General features: G+C 36.0%; 1 protein-coding gene and 1 long non-coding RNA gene across 3 annotated transcripts; one reads left to right on the forward strand and one right to left on the reverse strand.

Moving 5' to 3' along the window:
* Window positions 1-762: 762 nt before the first annotated feature.
* LOC103716943 (ubiquitin-conjugating enzyme E2 34-like) lies at window positions 763-9,365 on the reverse strand. 2 transcript variants are annotated; one of them, XM_008805159.5, is made up of 11 exons: window positions 9,220-9,365; window positions 8,571-8,624; window positions 8,163-8,314; window positions 7,676-7,730; window positions 3,907-3,945; window positions 3,638-3,701; window positions 3,476-3,537; window positions 3,357-3,396; window positions 3,020-3,047; window positions 2,069-2,160; window positions 763-1,302 (listed from the first exon to the last, which is right to left on the reverse strand). In XM_008805159.5, the coding sequence occupies exons 3-11, from the start codon at window positions 8,217-8,219 to the stop codon at window positions 1,023-1,025; spliced, it is 717 nt and encodes a 238-aa protein (XP_008803381.1). In that variant the 5' UTR covers window positions 8,220-8,314; window positions 8,571-8,624; window positions 9,220-9,365; the 3' UTR covers window positions 763-1,022. The 2 variants fall into 2 exon arrangements, with proteins under 2 accessions (XP_008803381.1, XP_008803382.1); XM_008805160.6 differs by lacking the exon at window positions 8,571-8,624 and having other exon boundaries at window positions 9,220-9,345.
* A 97-nt stretch (window positions 9,366-9,462) lies between these two features.
* LOC103716944 (uncharacterized) lies at window positions 9,463-15,838 on the forward strand. Its single transcript, XR_605625.4, has 2 exons — window positions 9,463-9,923; window positions 13,288-15,838. It is a non-coding gene; the product is annotated as an uncharacterized LOC103716944 (long non-coding RNA).
* The last annotated feature ends 1,240 nt before the right edge of the window (window positions 15,839-17,078 follow it).

Raw genomic sequence — 17,078 nt, forward strand, 5'->3', positions numbered from 1 at the left:
TTATAAATTAGTAAAATACTGTACAAAATTGATATTAAAGATAGTATTACTTTTGCTATTCATTTTTTTTTTTAAAGCTTCTGATATTCATTCTTTTGATTTTTCACTCTAACCTTAATTTCTTCATTCATATCATTCACTTTGGTCCATACTTTTTTCTTGAGTTTTTGAAAACAAAAGCAATGCTACGTGGACTCTCAGTAACCTTAGAGATTCATACCAAAAATTACAAAAAAAATATGTAGACAAAAGTGGAAAATTTTCTCATTTCACCCTTAGATAGGGTTAAAATTTCTGTCAGATCGTTTCTAGAATTAATTACAATCATTCAATGCATAAAATTGAATCGAGCAACACTCCATACATATAAAATGAATTATAATTTGCTCTAAGAGAAATACCTTTTATTTAGCAACCCTCCCCCCTCTCTTTCTTGCTCTCCTGAGAAAAGAAAGAATAAACAACTCTTTAAATGCACATACAAAACCAAAAAAAAAAATTTATGCACACAAAAAAAATTTATTCCAAAGAGGCATAAAATACAGAGTTGTCGCTACCCACAGGATGGGCGGGGGAGAGCAGCAGAGAGAGGAGGGTGTTGAGGCTTGCGTCCCCCCGCTCTCCCACTCCCATGCTCCCCACCCCGCCCGCTCGTCTTCACCTATTCCACCGATTCTGGCAGGATTCCGCCTTTAGTGGGACGAAAACCACACATTTTACGTTATTTTCCCCCTGCAGGAAGCCTGTGGCAATAAAGTAAGATAAAAAGAGAACATGCTATCATGCTCATAAGCAAAGCAAAAATGCAGCAAATACAGAGGCAAAGCAGGGATCCTGCTGCTAGTCAGTAACAAACAAAATAGCTTAAAATAGTCCATGAAGAGATGTCAAAGGAGGGTTTACTAAGGATTCAACCACTCCACATCAACCAACTTTACAAAATTCTTCAGTACACAAATCTAAGACTCTTAACATTTTCTTAAGGTCAAACTTGTGTCACAATGCATTGTCTACTGATAAAGTCACAGCTGCAGCAGGGGCAACGCCATCACAATGCCGAAGACTGACACCATCAACAGCAGTAACCAGAATGGTATCTGCTTCCTCTGCTTTCTCTTCCCAGCATTTTGTACAATCTTTCTGTCTTCACCTTCAAGTCTTGCAGCTCGTTCAACCATGCCAGGAGGAGAGCTTCTATGTTCATTCATCTGCTGTCGTGATACAGATTGCTCTGGGATCTGTTGTTGTTGGTACTTCTCTACATATTCTGGGAACAGCTTCCTGAAACTTGGGCAGTTTTTGCTGTCGACAGAAAAAGAGTAGGCTTTCAGATAACCAGTACAGTGATAAAGTGATGCCAGAATCCATATACAATTATCTATAAACTGCAGAATTATAACATAGATTCCAAAAGCTCATATCAACAGCACAAATTCAATTTTCTCAACAAACAAATGCAAATTTTGTTCTCCTTTCATTGGAGACTTTGCTTACATGTGTAATGCTGCAACTTACATTAACATGCCTGCAGGTCACAATGCCAAATATGCATAAAAAGCAAGACCTAAAATGACCACAACTTCCTCGTGGAAGGGTCTTTGCTTACCCTTCTTTTAAAATGTAAAATCATTGCCAGCTTAGACGAGAGCTAGGGATTTCAGATCCAACATACTTAACTGCAACTAATCAACTCAGAAAATCAACCTTGCTCCTATTCCAACAAGTTTTACATGATTTTCATAATACAACTTACATATTATTTTGTACATCAAAACAATAAAAGGAAAACTTTCATGTTTCACTTCTAATCAGATTAAGATGTTAAGACGCTTGCTAGTCTGCCAATAATACTGACTTATTGCTCATAGGAGCCCAAAAAATCCTAAACCCTTTTTTGTTGATATATGAGACAGAATAACACATCAAAGACTGGGAACCAGACTGAAAATCTTTTCCAACTCTTAGAATACTGAATATGGCCATTCTATTGAAAATATATTTAAGAATTCGGTACTTTATAATTAAATCTCATGCATGAATTTAGCATGTGAAATCAAAGAATGTCTACCTTTCACAATTGTATGCAAGTGAAGCCTTAGCTAGTCTTCGCTTTTCATCATCTGTAGTCCTAATGCTGCCAGTTGTCTGACCATCATCCATCTGCATGCTCAAAAAGCATAAACATTGAGATCAGAAAGTTGCTAAATTGAACTAACAAAGACAGAGAACAGCAGGCTATTCTTTTGAAAGAAAAATATCTGGATTTATTAAATTTCTTGACTTCGCAGCAGGTTAGAGTTAACTAACTACAGTGAAACTGAACCAGAACATGCAAATATGACCAATCACCACTTCAAGTCTTGAAAATCTTAACCCAAAGGGCCAAAAGTACTACTAACAGACAACCAAACCCTACCTAGATCAACTGATGCCAGTCCATATCCCAGCTGGCTCAGGCCAGGATAGACATCTTTGCACCCGAAAGGCCCATTTAAACCCACTTGCAGGCCCAAGCGGACATTCACTGCCTACATATTTTTCTGATGTCATAATTAGGATGGGTTATTCCTTTAATATCAATGGTCCAGCAACCTTTCAATCAGAATTTTATTTTGTTCTTTCCCTAATGTGTCTATTTGAAACAAAATGAACAAACACGAGAGCATGAGTTTAGCACCGAAAAGCTGTTAGTTTCAGATGCTTCTCAAGAATGGAGGACAAAAAAGGCCAGCCAGCTCCCTCACACAAATCACACTTCTTGTCTTAAATGATTAAAAAGTTCCTTCTTCAAAATAATGATGAGCCCCTTAGCCACTGCCTCTATGCCATAAAGTGTGAGGCAGGAAACTTACTATGGGAATAGACCACTAAAAGGACAGACGCATCTAGAATGCTAGATTGCTTTTTTCCAACTGATGTACGGAAAGTACAAGTAATGCTTACATATATCTGCTACTTAAATATTTTGACCAACTTTGAAACATGAGTGCAGATGACAACGGACATTTGAGGAACTTACCATGAAAGACAGAAGCCCTGTGAGAATGCTGCACCCAAAAATTACAAGTCAGAGCCATATATATATATATATATATATATATCATAACTTTTATAAAGAAATGTTCTAGGTTATAGTGAAAGTAATACAAAAAAGTCAATATAAACAAATCACAAACTTTAGCTTACTAAATATTAAGATCAACTGAGAAAGTGTTGAATTTTAGTTTGATAGAATGTGTTCACATGTTACATATATGAAGACACTTAAAACAACCCTAGGAAGTTCAGTGCAAGTAAAAAAGTTCAATACTTGAGCTTAATGGAGAATTTCATCCTCATGCATTGGTTGCTCTTACCTTGATACAGACCACATTGGATTCCAAGACTCTGGATGAACTGAAATACAATAAAGTTAAATTAAAAATCACCTAATACCAAATAAAGCAATAAAAGCATTATTCATCCAAAAACTTACAGTCACTCATGGATAAACAGATCTTTTTGTGGGGGGCGAAACGTCCATTGGGAGTGATCATGCTTAACCCACAGAGACAAAGATAGGGTAAATCTTTGTGAGAACATTGGAAGCTATTAACAAAATAATCTGCATTAAAATTCATGTTAAGGACTTCATTACCTGATACTTGGAGGCTTGTATGGATAATCAGGTGGAAACTTGAGTTTTCCATAGTAATATCCACCTTCATACAAAATTAGTGTAAGAACAGACAACACAAACAGGAAAGCTTGCAACAAATGAAATAACAAGATCAAATTAACTCAAACCGTTTAAAGCAATGAGTACTGCTATAAACAGGAATGAATCAAAGTGCCAATAAATGTAAAGAAAGTGCCAACATTCTTTCTGCAGAGAAGAATAAGAAATATGAGCCAAACATCATATACCTTCAAATGGTGTGCCTTTACTTCCTTCAAGTACAAAATCTGAAGAAAAGGGAATATAGAATCATTAAGTCCACTTCAAAATAGTGAAAATAGCTAGATAGATCAAATAAGACAAATTCTAAGATCAGAACCAAAACTTTGGAAAAACTATTCAAGATCCCATCTAGATTTAATTGATTAAGGTGTGCGTAAAAGTGATGTGCAATTTGTTAAGAAAGAACCAAAGTAGGATTTGCGATAAAAAGCGTCCTCTAAGGCTTCAAGTAAAATTCAAAGTTTAAGGTGCATGAAAACAGGCAAAATGTTTTCCCCAACATTTGATTAGTGTGCACTGATAACAACTGATTTTGTTGCCCATAAAAATGAATATTTGGAAACATATTAATAAAAAGTATATCATCACAATTAAGAATGACTAGGATTATAAAAAGGGGAAGAAGAATAAATTTGAGAAGTTTGTTTGGTTGTGTGTCGGTATCACTAGCTAAGAGTTTTGAATACTTCAAGTTAAAGGTGAAGGCCAAAAGATCTCTAGTACTCATGTAATAGATGAACAGGCTGTCACATTGGAATCCAAAGTTCTTTGTTATGTCACTAGGCCACCGTGTGCATGTGTTACTATAAAGACATCCATCAGTGCATGCACGTGCAGTCATATGCACACATACAAATATATGAATACATGCACACGTACCTACCTATATACATTTATGTATGTACCTACATACATACATGCACATATTCAAGAATTGAAATCTCATGCATACCAGATGTTTATCAGTATACCAAGTGCCAATATGCAGTGGCATTTTGAGAACTGTGCACATATTTTCCTGATTTGGGGCACATTGTTGGCCCTACACCAACCACAAAATGCTTGGTACTTTTTTCCTTGCTGTGCCAATCTTTGCCAAGGAATATTGAGACATATGCCCCCGTATCCAGGATCTTACCATATCAGGCAACCATCAGAATGGTACTTATCTTCAAGATTTGAATCCCTTGATATGTCTATAAGTGTGTGTGACACACAGGCACACAGAGATAGAGATAGAGAGGGGGGGGCAGATTTGGTATGATCTCTAATAGTTCAAATGTCAATGACAGAATAATGGGTGTGGGGATCATGACCATGTCGCTCTTCAAGAGGCAAAACAATCTTTATGAAAAGGAATATAAAAAGGTGGATCTACAAAAGCAAAAGTAAACAATCTTTCTTCTAAATCATTATCAGTTTCACAACAAAGCCCTTCCATAAAAACTTAGTCTTTCTCTTCGTATTAGCAAAACAACTAAACAAAATTGTTAAGACTTGTAGTGTACACTATTTATGAAAAGTAACAATCAGAATTCACTAACTACAGAAACAAAAATAGGCACTGAGCTAAGGCAGGTGTGTAACCAAATGCAGTGAACAAGGATGGACAAACAGCCTCCTCTCATAACATTCAAATGAAAGGTCTCAGGATTTAATAACTCTTTATAGATCCATTCTAAACTATTTAATTAATAACACCCCAACCAAGACATTCATAAGGAATCTTGACACATTCTATATAAATGATAATATAAAAATAAAGATAACTACCATTCAGTGAGGAAAGAGTCCTAGAGTAAAGATGAATATAAATCTTTCCATAGTATATAATGAAAAAACTTCAAATATGTATTCTAGATCATGAGAAGAATGATAAAGAAGTTCAACAGAATGACAACACTTAAAGCACATCATTACTTCAAATACTCTCCTGTAACCATTTTTTTTGCATGTATGTGTGATTCTTTTAAATAATACACCACCTTCAAGACCTCTTTCAAGTGGTAAAGAGGAGACAACAATCATTCTACCAAGGATTTGAATTTAGTGACTTACAAAGAGACTGTGGTTGCTTTCTTCAAAGGAATTTGTTATGGCATGATTGTTTGCAATTAGGCAATAGATCAACAGAATGTGTAAGCTCTATCTTTGTATATTGAAATTTCTTTTCCAATGCCACATAACAAGGTAGAATTTTTTAAAAAATTTGTTAATTTTATGAAGTGAGAATGAGGTTGAAGACTCTTGCAGCTTCTTGAAATCATGGGAATGATTTAATTTCTGACACCAGTATAAAAGCATTTTGTGGATTAAATTGAGTGAGAGAACTATCATTTTCCTAGAATAAATATTATATGAAGTAATTTAAAAAGGCAAGATCATAGAAATATTTGAGCATGGATTATTCTATTTGGCTAAGGAACTAGTGTAAAAAACACATGTAACACCCCTCATGGCACCAATTCTTGAATGATTCTTCTAAATGAAAAGTTCTAAATATGATAAAAGGACTCCAGTGAATCTAACATATCAAATATCAAAGAATCTCACATTCTCTTAATTTTTCTCACTGCCAACATGACAACTGAAATATATTTAAGTGATTGCAGTTAAGAGAAAAGGATGGACTTGCTCAGGATTTGTACAAACTTATATTTGATCGATCATATTGTATCTGAGTATGCTTGTTTTGCATCTTATTTATGTCACTTTATGCAGAACTAGTTCTGTGTCTTGCATTTCAACATTGATATCCTCCTATTCAAAGCATACATGTAATTTACTACATTTATTACTAAAAACATCGAATATGCATATCCAACCTTCAATGTAGTTCAATGTTAAGAGCGCAAAGTGCTTCTGTAATAGAGTGGATTTAGAAAGTTATAGAAAACCTCCAATATATCCATCCCTTTTTTGTCTATAGAGCAAAAATTCAAGCACATTTGGATGAGCAAACATGTAAAATTTATACAGAAAGAAAATGATATAAGCTCCATAAAAAAATAAAGGTGAAAATGTTTATACATGTATTATTAAAACTGTTGCAATAAAGAAGTAAAACATTAAGCTTTATTTTGTGAGGGTCTAATTTCTGGGCAGAGCACTAAGGTCTGTAATCATCAAAATGGGAACTCAACGAATCTAATTTGGGAGCAAGGATAGCACACTTTCCAAAAGAAGGTAAGACAAATAATGATATCTTCTAGCTGAATATTGTTGGGTTCTCTATTAAAACCAAGGAGAGAAAAGATAAAGTGATAATAGAAGCCGCCAACAGGCTTGTCATCTTGGTAATTACTGGCCAAATCATATTGAGGAGTTAGACTAAAAGGGCATACTGAAGTAAAGATCATGGGACATAAATGGTTGGGTTAATGTTCAATCATAAAAGACATATAAAGTATAAGTTTGGAAGCATGATTACTAATATTTTATGCTTCAACTAAGCAAATGCTCTATGTAGGAGATCTGGGAAGAATTATGTAATTATTGAGGTTGGACCCCCCACATTACAATGATAGTGGTACAAAGAGGCAGCTTTCTTAATCTCCCCATAAACTCAATAGAATATTATTCTTTTATTCTTTAGAAGTTGGATACACCAGTTAGTAAAGATATATGCCACGTTTGAAGCTTTCATTAGCAGTGGGAGAAAAAGGAAAAAAGAAGAAAAAAGATAGAAGATTTCCTCGGTTATTGCACATACCACTTATACTGACTAACATAAGGAACTTATCACAGCTCTGCTCTGAACTTAATGCGGGTAAAACCCATGGCTAATATAAGTTTTAAAGTAACTTAATCTTTGTTGTGGAAAAAAATAAGCAGTGTAACAAGTTAAAGATCTTACAAATATCATGCAGCATACAAACCAAAACTAATCAATATTGTATGAAACAAACACAATATGTAAAACAACAAAGGAATAAAATAAATTAAATTACTCACGCCAGTCTAGTATATCACTGGGTGAAGGACGAGCGACAATCTGGGGTGGTGGTTCCTGCAAATATTTGCACTCATTGAAGTTAGAATTTTCAAAATAGAAAAAAGGGGAATGTAGCGTTGCTCACTATCAGAAAAAAAGAGCATGCAGTAAAAACATAATGCAAGTAAAAAAATTAAACTATACATGTTTTCCCACCAAAACCAACAGAATTTGCAATAAAAGATCCACTAAAAACAAAATTCAAGTAACTTGCAAGGTTTACCATATCATTTTAATAACAATTACATTCATCATCGAAATGATCAGTTTCTTTTCCAAAAATTCCCATAATTATAAGCCAGTGCATTGCCTTGATCAGTCTTAATTCTTTACTTTTTGATTATGTGCTGAACAGGAAGGCAGGGCAATAGCTGGAGTCTTGGAGATACAGGAAGTTCATGTACTATTCTAATCTCTATGAGAATTATGAATATAAACCTAATGTACCTTACAAATTGCATGGTATTCCTTTTGAAGGCGTTTCACACAGGCTCTCTCTGCCATCGGCAATAGCAGGTCTCACGACCGCAAAGCCGGAATAGTTCCCCTTTTAACAAAACCTCAAAGGTAATGCTCCTTAAGCAACTTGATTTGCGTCACTGCAAAGTAGATAGTATTAAACAGTTGAATTCCAATCTAAAGGAAAAATTTTGAGAATGACAAGAAGACACCAGCACACATGTAATCTTACAGAGCAGCATAAACATACTAATAGAAAAAAGCATTGTAGGTTTCACATACAAACGAATGTAATGGGTGAACAACAAGCTTTTTGTATGAAAACATGAACTAAACCTAGGGAAGCCATATTACTACCGTGTCATATTTCACGAAAACAACCCTCAGAAATCTCACCTTTCTTAAAGAAACGTCACGTCCCGGGTCAATCTCACCTGCGGAGCCTGATGTCTATTTCCAGAAAAAGAAGAGATTTCAGAATCTTTTTTTCACAAAGTTTGTCATCATAATATTGCTCTTCATATAAAATAAGCACTATCAAGATTGAAAGTATATCTATGTCCTGCGTAAAATTGAAAAGCGCAAACGGATGCTGTGATGTGAACTCAATTTTAACGCATAACGCGGTGGATAACGTCGTATGATCAAACAAATAAGCCTGTTTTGACTTCCTATCCCAACGGGTAGAGACATTGCGAGATCTATGAATTGTTAATGAATAAAATCTCGCGCTAATATATTTCACCATATATTGCAAAATTCTACAAACAGAACACACCGATACGAGAAATATCAAAAGATCGAGGCGTTAATTCACCCAAAAAAGGAAAAATCATTAGAACAAAATAACTAAAAAGCCAGGTTATGCAAGACCCGGAAAATCATGGACCCACCAAAAAATTCCGATCTCCAACAGACCGATCCCACAATTCCGCCACGAATTCAGATAAAACACTTCCCAAAAGACAACAGAAAGCGAGATCCGAGCGAGAATCGAAACAAAAAAAGAATCAACACGGAGAGAGATAGAGAGGGAGAGGGAAACCTTCGGAAGGCCAATTCCGTCGATCCTAGGGCAACAAAGGAGCAACCTTGAGATCGTCCGCGCCTATGGCAATGAGGGAATAAGCGAGGAAAGACGGCTCTTGAGATCGAAGAGAGGGAGGGTTGGGGGGGGGCGCCGCGGGGTTGTACGAGAGGGGGGTGGGCCGGCGCGTCGAATTTATTTATATAAAAATAATAATTAATTAAAAAAGGAAAGGTGGAGCTATTATCTGGACCCTTCCCCCTTCTCCATCTCCATCTCCATCTCCCATCGCGTCACGCACGATCCAACGGTTCGTATTTATCCTCTCTGGACCAGCGAAGGATCAGCTGTTTAGTTACATGTACCACACAGTCGCGTTGTGAGATTCTAGTCCGTTTCAAACATGGGACCCACAAACCATATCGTGACACCGAAACACGTAACTAGGAAATCTGTTTCCTGTTATGGAGAGACTACCAATCTAATTTTAAAGTTGCCATTTTTTTATATTCTTGTCGCTCCAAGTAAGGCTGCAAGCTGAGGCCCCTTTTTCTTGGTTGTTTCTCTCGTTCTCCATCGAACCCTTCTTCAAAATATTTATTCTTTTTCCTTTGATGTTTCGAGAATGGGTTCATATTGGGTTCAGTTCAAAAGCATGGAGACCGTTCAAGTGTTCCGCTTCTATTCTGAAAGAAGCGGTTAAAGAGGAATACAGGAGGAAGGTAAGATGCTTCTTTGCTCTTCCTGCTCTTTTGATTCGCCTTCCTTTATTGAGTGCATTAAAGCATCTTGGAATCTGATAATTACGAGACCAAAACAACTTTCTGGAATCACCTACAAGGAAAAAATGATAGAACTTTTCTCGGAAAAAATAGTTACGAATAACTTGATGATACTTGATCAGTATGTCTTTCCCCCTGATAAAGTCATCGCTATGAAAGGAACATAAACTAATTTGAATGTAAGTTGTTATATGTGGTATGCGTCACAAGTAATTGGAGTAGACAACTTGTTGGTTGGGCTTTATATGATAGTAAGTCCAAGTTGGTGCGAAATTTTTTTGATGTGAATTGGAGGAAGTAAGACACTTCCCCCAAATTTTATTCAGAAAAGAGTACTATGTACAAGAATATAGAAGGGAGATAAACATCAAAATAAGGCAGAGGATCAGGGACTGAAGAACAACAAATATCAAGGCGGCCTCATGGTGCGAATTTGAAAACAACCGGACACCCAGTTGGATATTTAATCGAAAATGAGGTGAAGTGTATAAAAATTCTAGCTGAATATTGAATTAGAGAGTTGCAAGATTAACTTCTAAGTTGACCGGAATTTTCTTCTTTCTTCTGTTTATAATGTTCAAATATTGTGCATTCTTGTATGGACTCATTTAGCATGAATAACATAACCAATCGGTTCAGAACCTCTTCAAATACTGCTTGGGTATACTTAATTCCCCTGATATTGTTTCATTTCTATAGTTACTTGGAAAGTCCTTTTCCGTTAGAGGTATTTTTCACAAACAACATGTTTAGTGTATCATTTTGATTGATTTCTTCAAACTAGGATCTGAACGGGACATTTATGGAAAACATTCTAAGAATGTACATCAAAGAGAAAGGTGCTAGGTTTTAGAGAAAGTAAGTCACCCTCGATATAAAATTTTGACTACCAAGTTTATGTAAAGAAAAATTTAATGGCTTTACTAGTTCTTTATGACTAGAGAACTAGAAGAGAGTTTCTCATCCTTTATAATGCCATGTATATTTCAGGGCATGTTTATCACCATTGTTTTCTCTTTCTCCCTGAATGAATTGAAGAAAACTAAAAGCAATCACAACAAAAGAAGCTGGATGTAACTACAACAAAAGTAGTTGGTTGCAACTACAAGAATATATTCCTATTCATACCCAAACAATAAATTAAAACATTCTATAGAACATATGCCAAACTACATTCTCTTTTTCAAGATTTAGTTAATTATCTTCACTAGTATACTGTCTCTTGCCCTTCTATAACATATATTCCTAGTAGTATCAAATTTAATTCATTAACTTTATCTTTAATGATCCTAAATTATTGCACATACATTTTTGAACAAGAAGGAATGCTAACTTGACTGTGCATATTTATTTACAATAATCAAAATCAACCTAATACATCAATCAAACCATATGACGAGTTATAGTTCAAAGTAAAAAGCCAAGTCCAACAATTTTTATTTCTCTTTAGTTGACATATCAGGATACCTGTCGCCCTGTGAAATGGATTTTCCCTGCTTTCTAATATCTAGTAGGGCACTTCCAGGTGTCCACTGTCAAACCTGTGGGATTCCTTTTTATGAGATGAAGATATGGACATGTGATGCACTTCACAGCACCTTTTATCTTCTTTTAGAGCATTATATGTGTTTTCATTTCAGTACAAGTAGTAAATCATTTAAATGTTTTAAGACTATAATAATTCTAGCGCAACTAATAAACATTTCTATTTAGAGAAAGTTTTGGGATCATTGTTATGCCAATGAAATAGGTGGTTTGCAAGGCCACTTATTAACATACACTTGAATATATACCAATATACAGGTGTACATAGTATGTACATAAATATGTCTTGTATATGTATTTATGTGTATGTTGTGCGTTTGTACATTTATATGTGAGTGACATACTTGCATATATTTATATGCATAAGCATATTGATCCAGGGCATCATTTAGAAACACAAAGGATATCTAGGTGACATGTCCCCACAGGAAATATTTTCCTAGTTTTCTGTCAGGAGCATATGTAGAACATCTGCAAGATTCATTGCTCCTGACAAGATTTTCTCAAAATTCTACGAGAAGGAAGTCTTGAGTTGCTACCACATATGGTTACTAATAGTCTGGATTTTCAGGTATGATTGTTTCCTTTCGTATTTAACCACAAGCAAGCTCAAAATTTATTTGTAATACAAATTTTTTTAACCATTAGCTGTTTCAGTTGCCAGTTTGATTCCTCTATGATTGATTTTGAGGTTATAAAGACCAATATTTATATAGGTATGACATTCAACCCCTCTGCTGGACACTTATTGTCTCTTTGTTGGCATCTCATATTTCAACTTCTAGTCCAGAATTGTCGATTCACTGGGATCAGGTTTTACTTTGGGAGTCATATTCGGGAGCTTTAGTCTATAAGTAAGTTTTGACTCCCAATGATTGTGCTTGTGTCTAGAGATTACAAATGTGCAACGATTTTTCTTCCTTATTGGGCATTCATTTTTGTGGAGACGGTTAACACTTTCCATCTTATCCAAGGTCTATGGCCGCTAGGGTCTTTCATTCTCAGATATTATGACATTCTTATCTATCAGTAAATAACTCTTGCAACTAAAAGTCTTGCTGTTAGCAGCAACCTGTCTTTTTTCTGTTAATTTACAGATAATAGGTTGAAATGGTTTCTTCGACTCTCCAACAGAGAAGATGTAAGAGCTAAAATCCATTCGCTTTTCTTAAGCACATCCTCATCTAGAGCTTTGAAGCAATGCCTTATGATGTCAGGCTTTATTTGGTGATTTGAGCACCTTTCTTTTGAAGGCTCCACCAAAGGGTTGACCATGATTTTTGTGATTATGCCATCAACTCGATGTCAATCCTCCTATACAGTCATACATTGCCAATTTTCATGGCTCATGTCATTTGACAGGTAGATGGAAGAAAGACATCAACAACTACAAGACCCAAAAACATGTGTAGCAGTATCGTGATTCTCAAACATTATATAACTAGCACAACTATGTGCACAGTACTCCAAAACACCAGCTACTTGGGTCTTCTTCATAGGATGCTTATCTACCATTTTCTTATGTCAAATGCAAACTTAATAATTACATCGAACCTCTTAAGTCTCTGCATGATACTTTTGTAGACACAATCATGAGCCTGGCTCTCCTTGCGCTTCTATCGTTATCAATGACCCCCTTTCTCACAGGGTTATCTTCTTGTGTTGCTGTAGTAGAATATCTTGTAGTTGCACCAAGCTAATTCATCATACTCGTTCTTTCTTTTTTCTAACAAGATACTAGCATGATCTCCTAATGCAGCACCTGGAGGGATGTTGGCCCATGTGGCTTATCACTATATTAACCAATTGGCAAGATTGTTTCTCTTACCTCTGTCTGGATCTGATATAAGCTGGAAGCAATCAAGGGAGGCTCTTTCATTTACTCATGCTAACGATGTTACTAGCAATTGATATAAGATCATTAAAGCTGTGCTTTGTTCCAGCTTTTGTATGTCGAAATGCTTCCTATGTATCAAGCCACTATACTCTTGTACAACTCCAAGCATATATTTAGTGCCAATGGAAAGTAAAAGAACGAGTGCTGGGGACTGTGATGGTTTTGAGGTCTGCATCAGTTCCAAGTAAAACATCAGAATCTTGAGATGAATCTAGAAGATTATATGCTCTAAACCAAAGGCCATGGACTCAAGTTTGAGACAGTTGCAGGAATCACTTACTTTGAAGCCTTCTTGGAAACTCATCCTTGCACCCATTTCCTTATTAAAAAGGAAAAAAAAAATTAAGAGACCTGCACCCACTTCCCTGTACCTACACCTGAATCTGTTCCCAAACCTGCACCCACTTATGGTAATTAAGGTTATGACTAGTCTTAGATCAGGCTTATTTGTAGTTTAGTTACAGTTATGTGCTAATCTGTCAAGTTTTATTTTATTTAAGACATATGTAAAATTTTAATGGTCTTTTACATGTTATGTGCTACTGAAGAGGGTTCGTTGCAGACCTATATCTGTGTATTACGTGCTATATTAAATTAGAATATATGATCAATCTAGTTAATCATAGATTATTTGCCTGTGCTGTCCTGCATAGACTACCAATCTAAATTTTTTCTACTACTTATATGCACAACAACCCAGAATCTCCCTGGCCCTAATAGAAGCACAGACACTAGCCACTGTTTATGAGCATTAAATCTAATTAAAACTCCTTCAGACAATTGGGCAAGTTTATTTTCTATCCAATTTATTAATTGCCACAAACGCTTGGTTTATACATACATATGTACATACATACATACGTACGTACATACATACATACATATTTGATGATAAAACTTGCATTCATGGAAATTAAAAGTTTTTTAATTAAAGATAAAGTTTCTAGGGACGAAACATAGTTCCTCCTTAAGCTTGACCACGATTGATCATTTTAATGTAGTATTCTTAATAACTCTGGGGGCACTGCCAATCATTTTAAAGATATAATATAGAAGTACACTATCAAGCACTTCTTGAAAAAACACAACTCAAAGTTTGAGCCTAGGTATTGCCCAGGTTTTAACCATGATAATATAGTTAAACCCTTTTGTCCGATAGGACTGGGGATCCAGCTATATGAGGTCAAGATGCATACGAGGAAGAAAAAAGATTAACCTAAACTAGGTCGTGGAAGTAATAGGGTCTGGATGCCTACGAGTAAGAGACAATCTAAGTTACAAAAACTACGAAGATAGATAAACTTGATAAGACCCAAACAAATCCTCTCCTACCTTAGATAGGAATTAAGATGTTCTAGAAAATTGCAAAAAAAATGTAATGTTTTTGATTTTTACAATAATATTGGAAGCAAGAAAATAAATATAATAAGAAAAAGGCTAATCTAGAACAAAAAAGTAAATAAGAAAAACTGAATTAGGATAACTAGATGGATTCTCACTAATTGATCCCCTCAAACTGACCAGAGTTGCACTAGTCTTCTTTCAAGTTTCTTATTTATTTATTGATGTTGCACTGGCTTCGCAGGATCTTCCAAAGTCAGGGGCGGCCCAATACATTTGGGGGCCTAAAGCGAATCCAATAAATGAGGCCTTTTTTTTAATCATAAAATTTTAATAAATATAAAATACTTAAAAAATGATATGAAAATAGATAGCTATTAAGTACACTATTTCAACAAAGATACATGAATCTAACAAAAATAGGCAAGAAACCTTTTTAATTTAATATAATTCTTGAATGGGAGCACAGAAAAGTAATTACCCTAAAAGAAGGGCCATGAAACTGATTAAATAACTGAGATAATGCTTGACAATACTATTTACCCTGTCAAGCAAGAGCAGAATAGGAAAAGGTCATCCCATGGCACTTCATGGCCAAGGTAAAGAAAAGAATTTGTCGAGAAAGGAGCCTCCCTATAAGAGAAAGTAGGGGCATTATGGGAAATTCACTCCATCTAATTAATAAAAGTCCCATCCCACCATCTCCCCTTCAAGTGAGTACCCAAGCAGCAACTGCAACATCACACAGCAGCCATTGAACCCTCTCCCTCCTTTTCTCTCTGTACCACCCAAGAGGGGAGAAGAAACCGATAGGAGAAAATTAAAAGAATCTCCACCCTCCAAGAAGTCCATTTCCAATCCCCCTTTCTTCCTGATGGCCCAGCTGGGTCAGGAGTAATGTGAGGGAAGGAAAACCAAGACCAAAACCAAAAAAGAGAAGGGATGAAAGATAAGAGTGGCTTCAGGCGTGTATCAAGCCAACCAAATCCCTCCTCTCTCTCTCTCTCTCTCTCTCTCCACCCAAAACAAAACTACTGTCCCCAACTTCCCAAATTGTCCCTCTGCAGGCCAGGAAACTCTCCACCTCCCTTCCATCAAGTGGGAAGACTCGTAGCCAGCTCCTGTTCCCATTTTATATGGGGCCTTTGCTTCCTTTTGGTCACGACGCAAGAAACTTCCCTCTCTCTCTGTCTCTCAATCTCTTTGCTCCCTTCGCCTCCCGGAGGCCTTCCATTGGCCCGAGGCCTTAGGCGACCGCCTCGATCGCCTAAGGCTCGGGCCGGCTTTGTGGACCAAAGTTGCACCGGAAGAAGCCTTCAAGTTGCATGAAGGTTTCTATAGAGTTATAACATGGCATGGTGAAGTCACACACTAAAGAAAACACTTGAAGATAGGATCTGCCGAACCGCTCGATTCGGGACATATTGAGCCGAACTAGTATGGGACTGGGTCGATTCTGCGGTGGTATTCAGAACCGGCCCGAACTGCTCGAAACCAGTCTGGATAAGATGGTTTCGAGCGAAAATGGTGTGAACCGCCTGATTCGTACTAGTTCGAACTAGTTCTCTCTTCCTTATCTCTTATAAAATGACGAGAAGGCCTAAGATGGCTTCCCAAGCCTTCTCAAGCATTTCTTCACCATATTTTCAACCCTCTAGGCCGAAAAATCATGCTGATTTCGACGATTCAAGAAGGAGCCAACCCAAAACAAGGCGTGTTTTTGCTTTCCTACCTCATTTTCTTTTTTTTTTCAACGCCGAAAAATGCTGAGAAACCCTCTGGGCCGAAAAACCATGCTGATTTCGACGATTCAAGAAGGAGCCAACCCAAAACAAGGCGTGTTTTTGCTTTCCTACATTTTCTTTTTTTTTTCAACGCCGAAAAATGCTGAGAAATTTCCAAAATGAGAGGACATCATGCAAAAGTTTTTGATTTTAGCATGATTTCATGATATTTTGTAGATCTATGGATGATCTACACAAACCCACTAAAATTTTTAATTTTCGGATTATATATAATTTTTTAAATTAAAATATATTTTCGGATTAAAAAATTAAAAAATTAAAATAAATTTCAAAAATGACTGTAGAATTAGAAGTTTATTTGGGGGCATGAAGGATACTCTTCAACTAAATTTTTTGTTCATATGTTCAAGTTTTGACGCGATCATGCGCATAGTGGTATAGGCCTAAATTTTATAAAAATGAGAAATAAGTAGCCTTTGATACATAGTCACAGGCTTAAAAAAATATATATAGCATTCATGGTAGAGTTCTATATGGATCTGAGCTCAAATTAATTTTCTGAAATAT

The sequence above is a fragment of the Phoenix dactylifera genome, chromosome 5, assembly GCF_051530095.1.
Source record: "Phoenix dactylifera cultivar Ajwa chromosome 5, Ajwa_hap1_PhDact_Kaust_v1.1, whole genome shotgun sequence".
Classification (NCBI taxonomy): domain Eukaryota; kingdom Viridiplantae; phylum Streptophyta; class Magnoliopsida; order Arecales; family Arecaceae; genus Phoenix; species Phoenix dactylifera.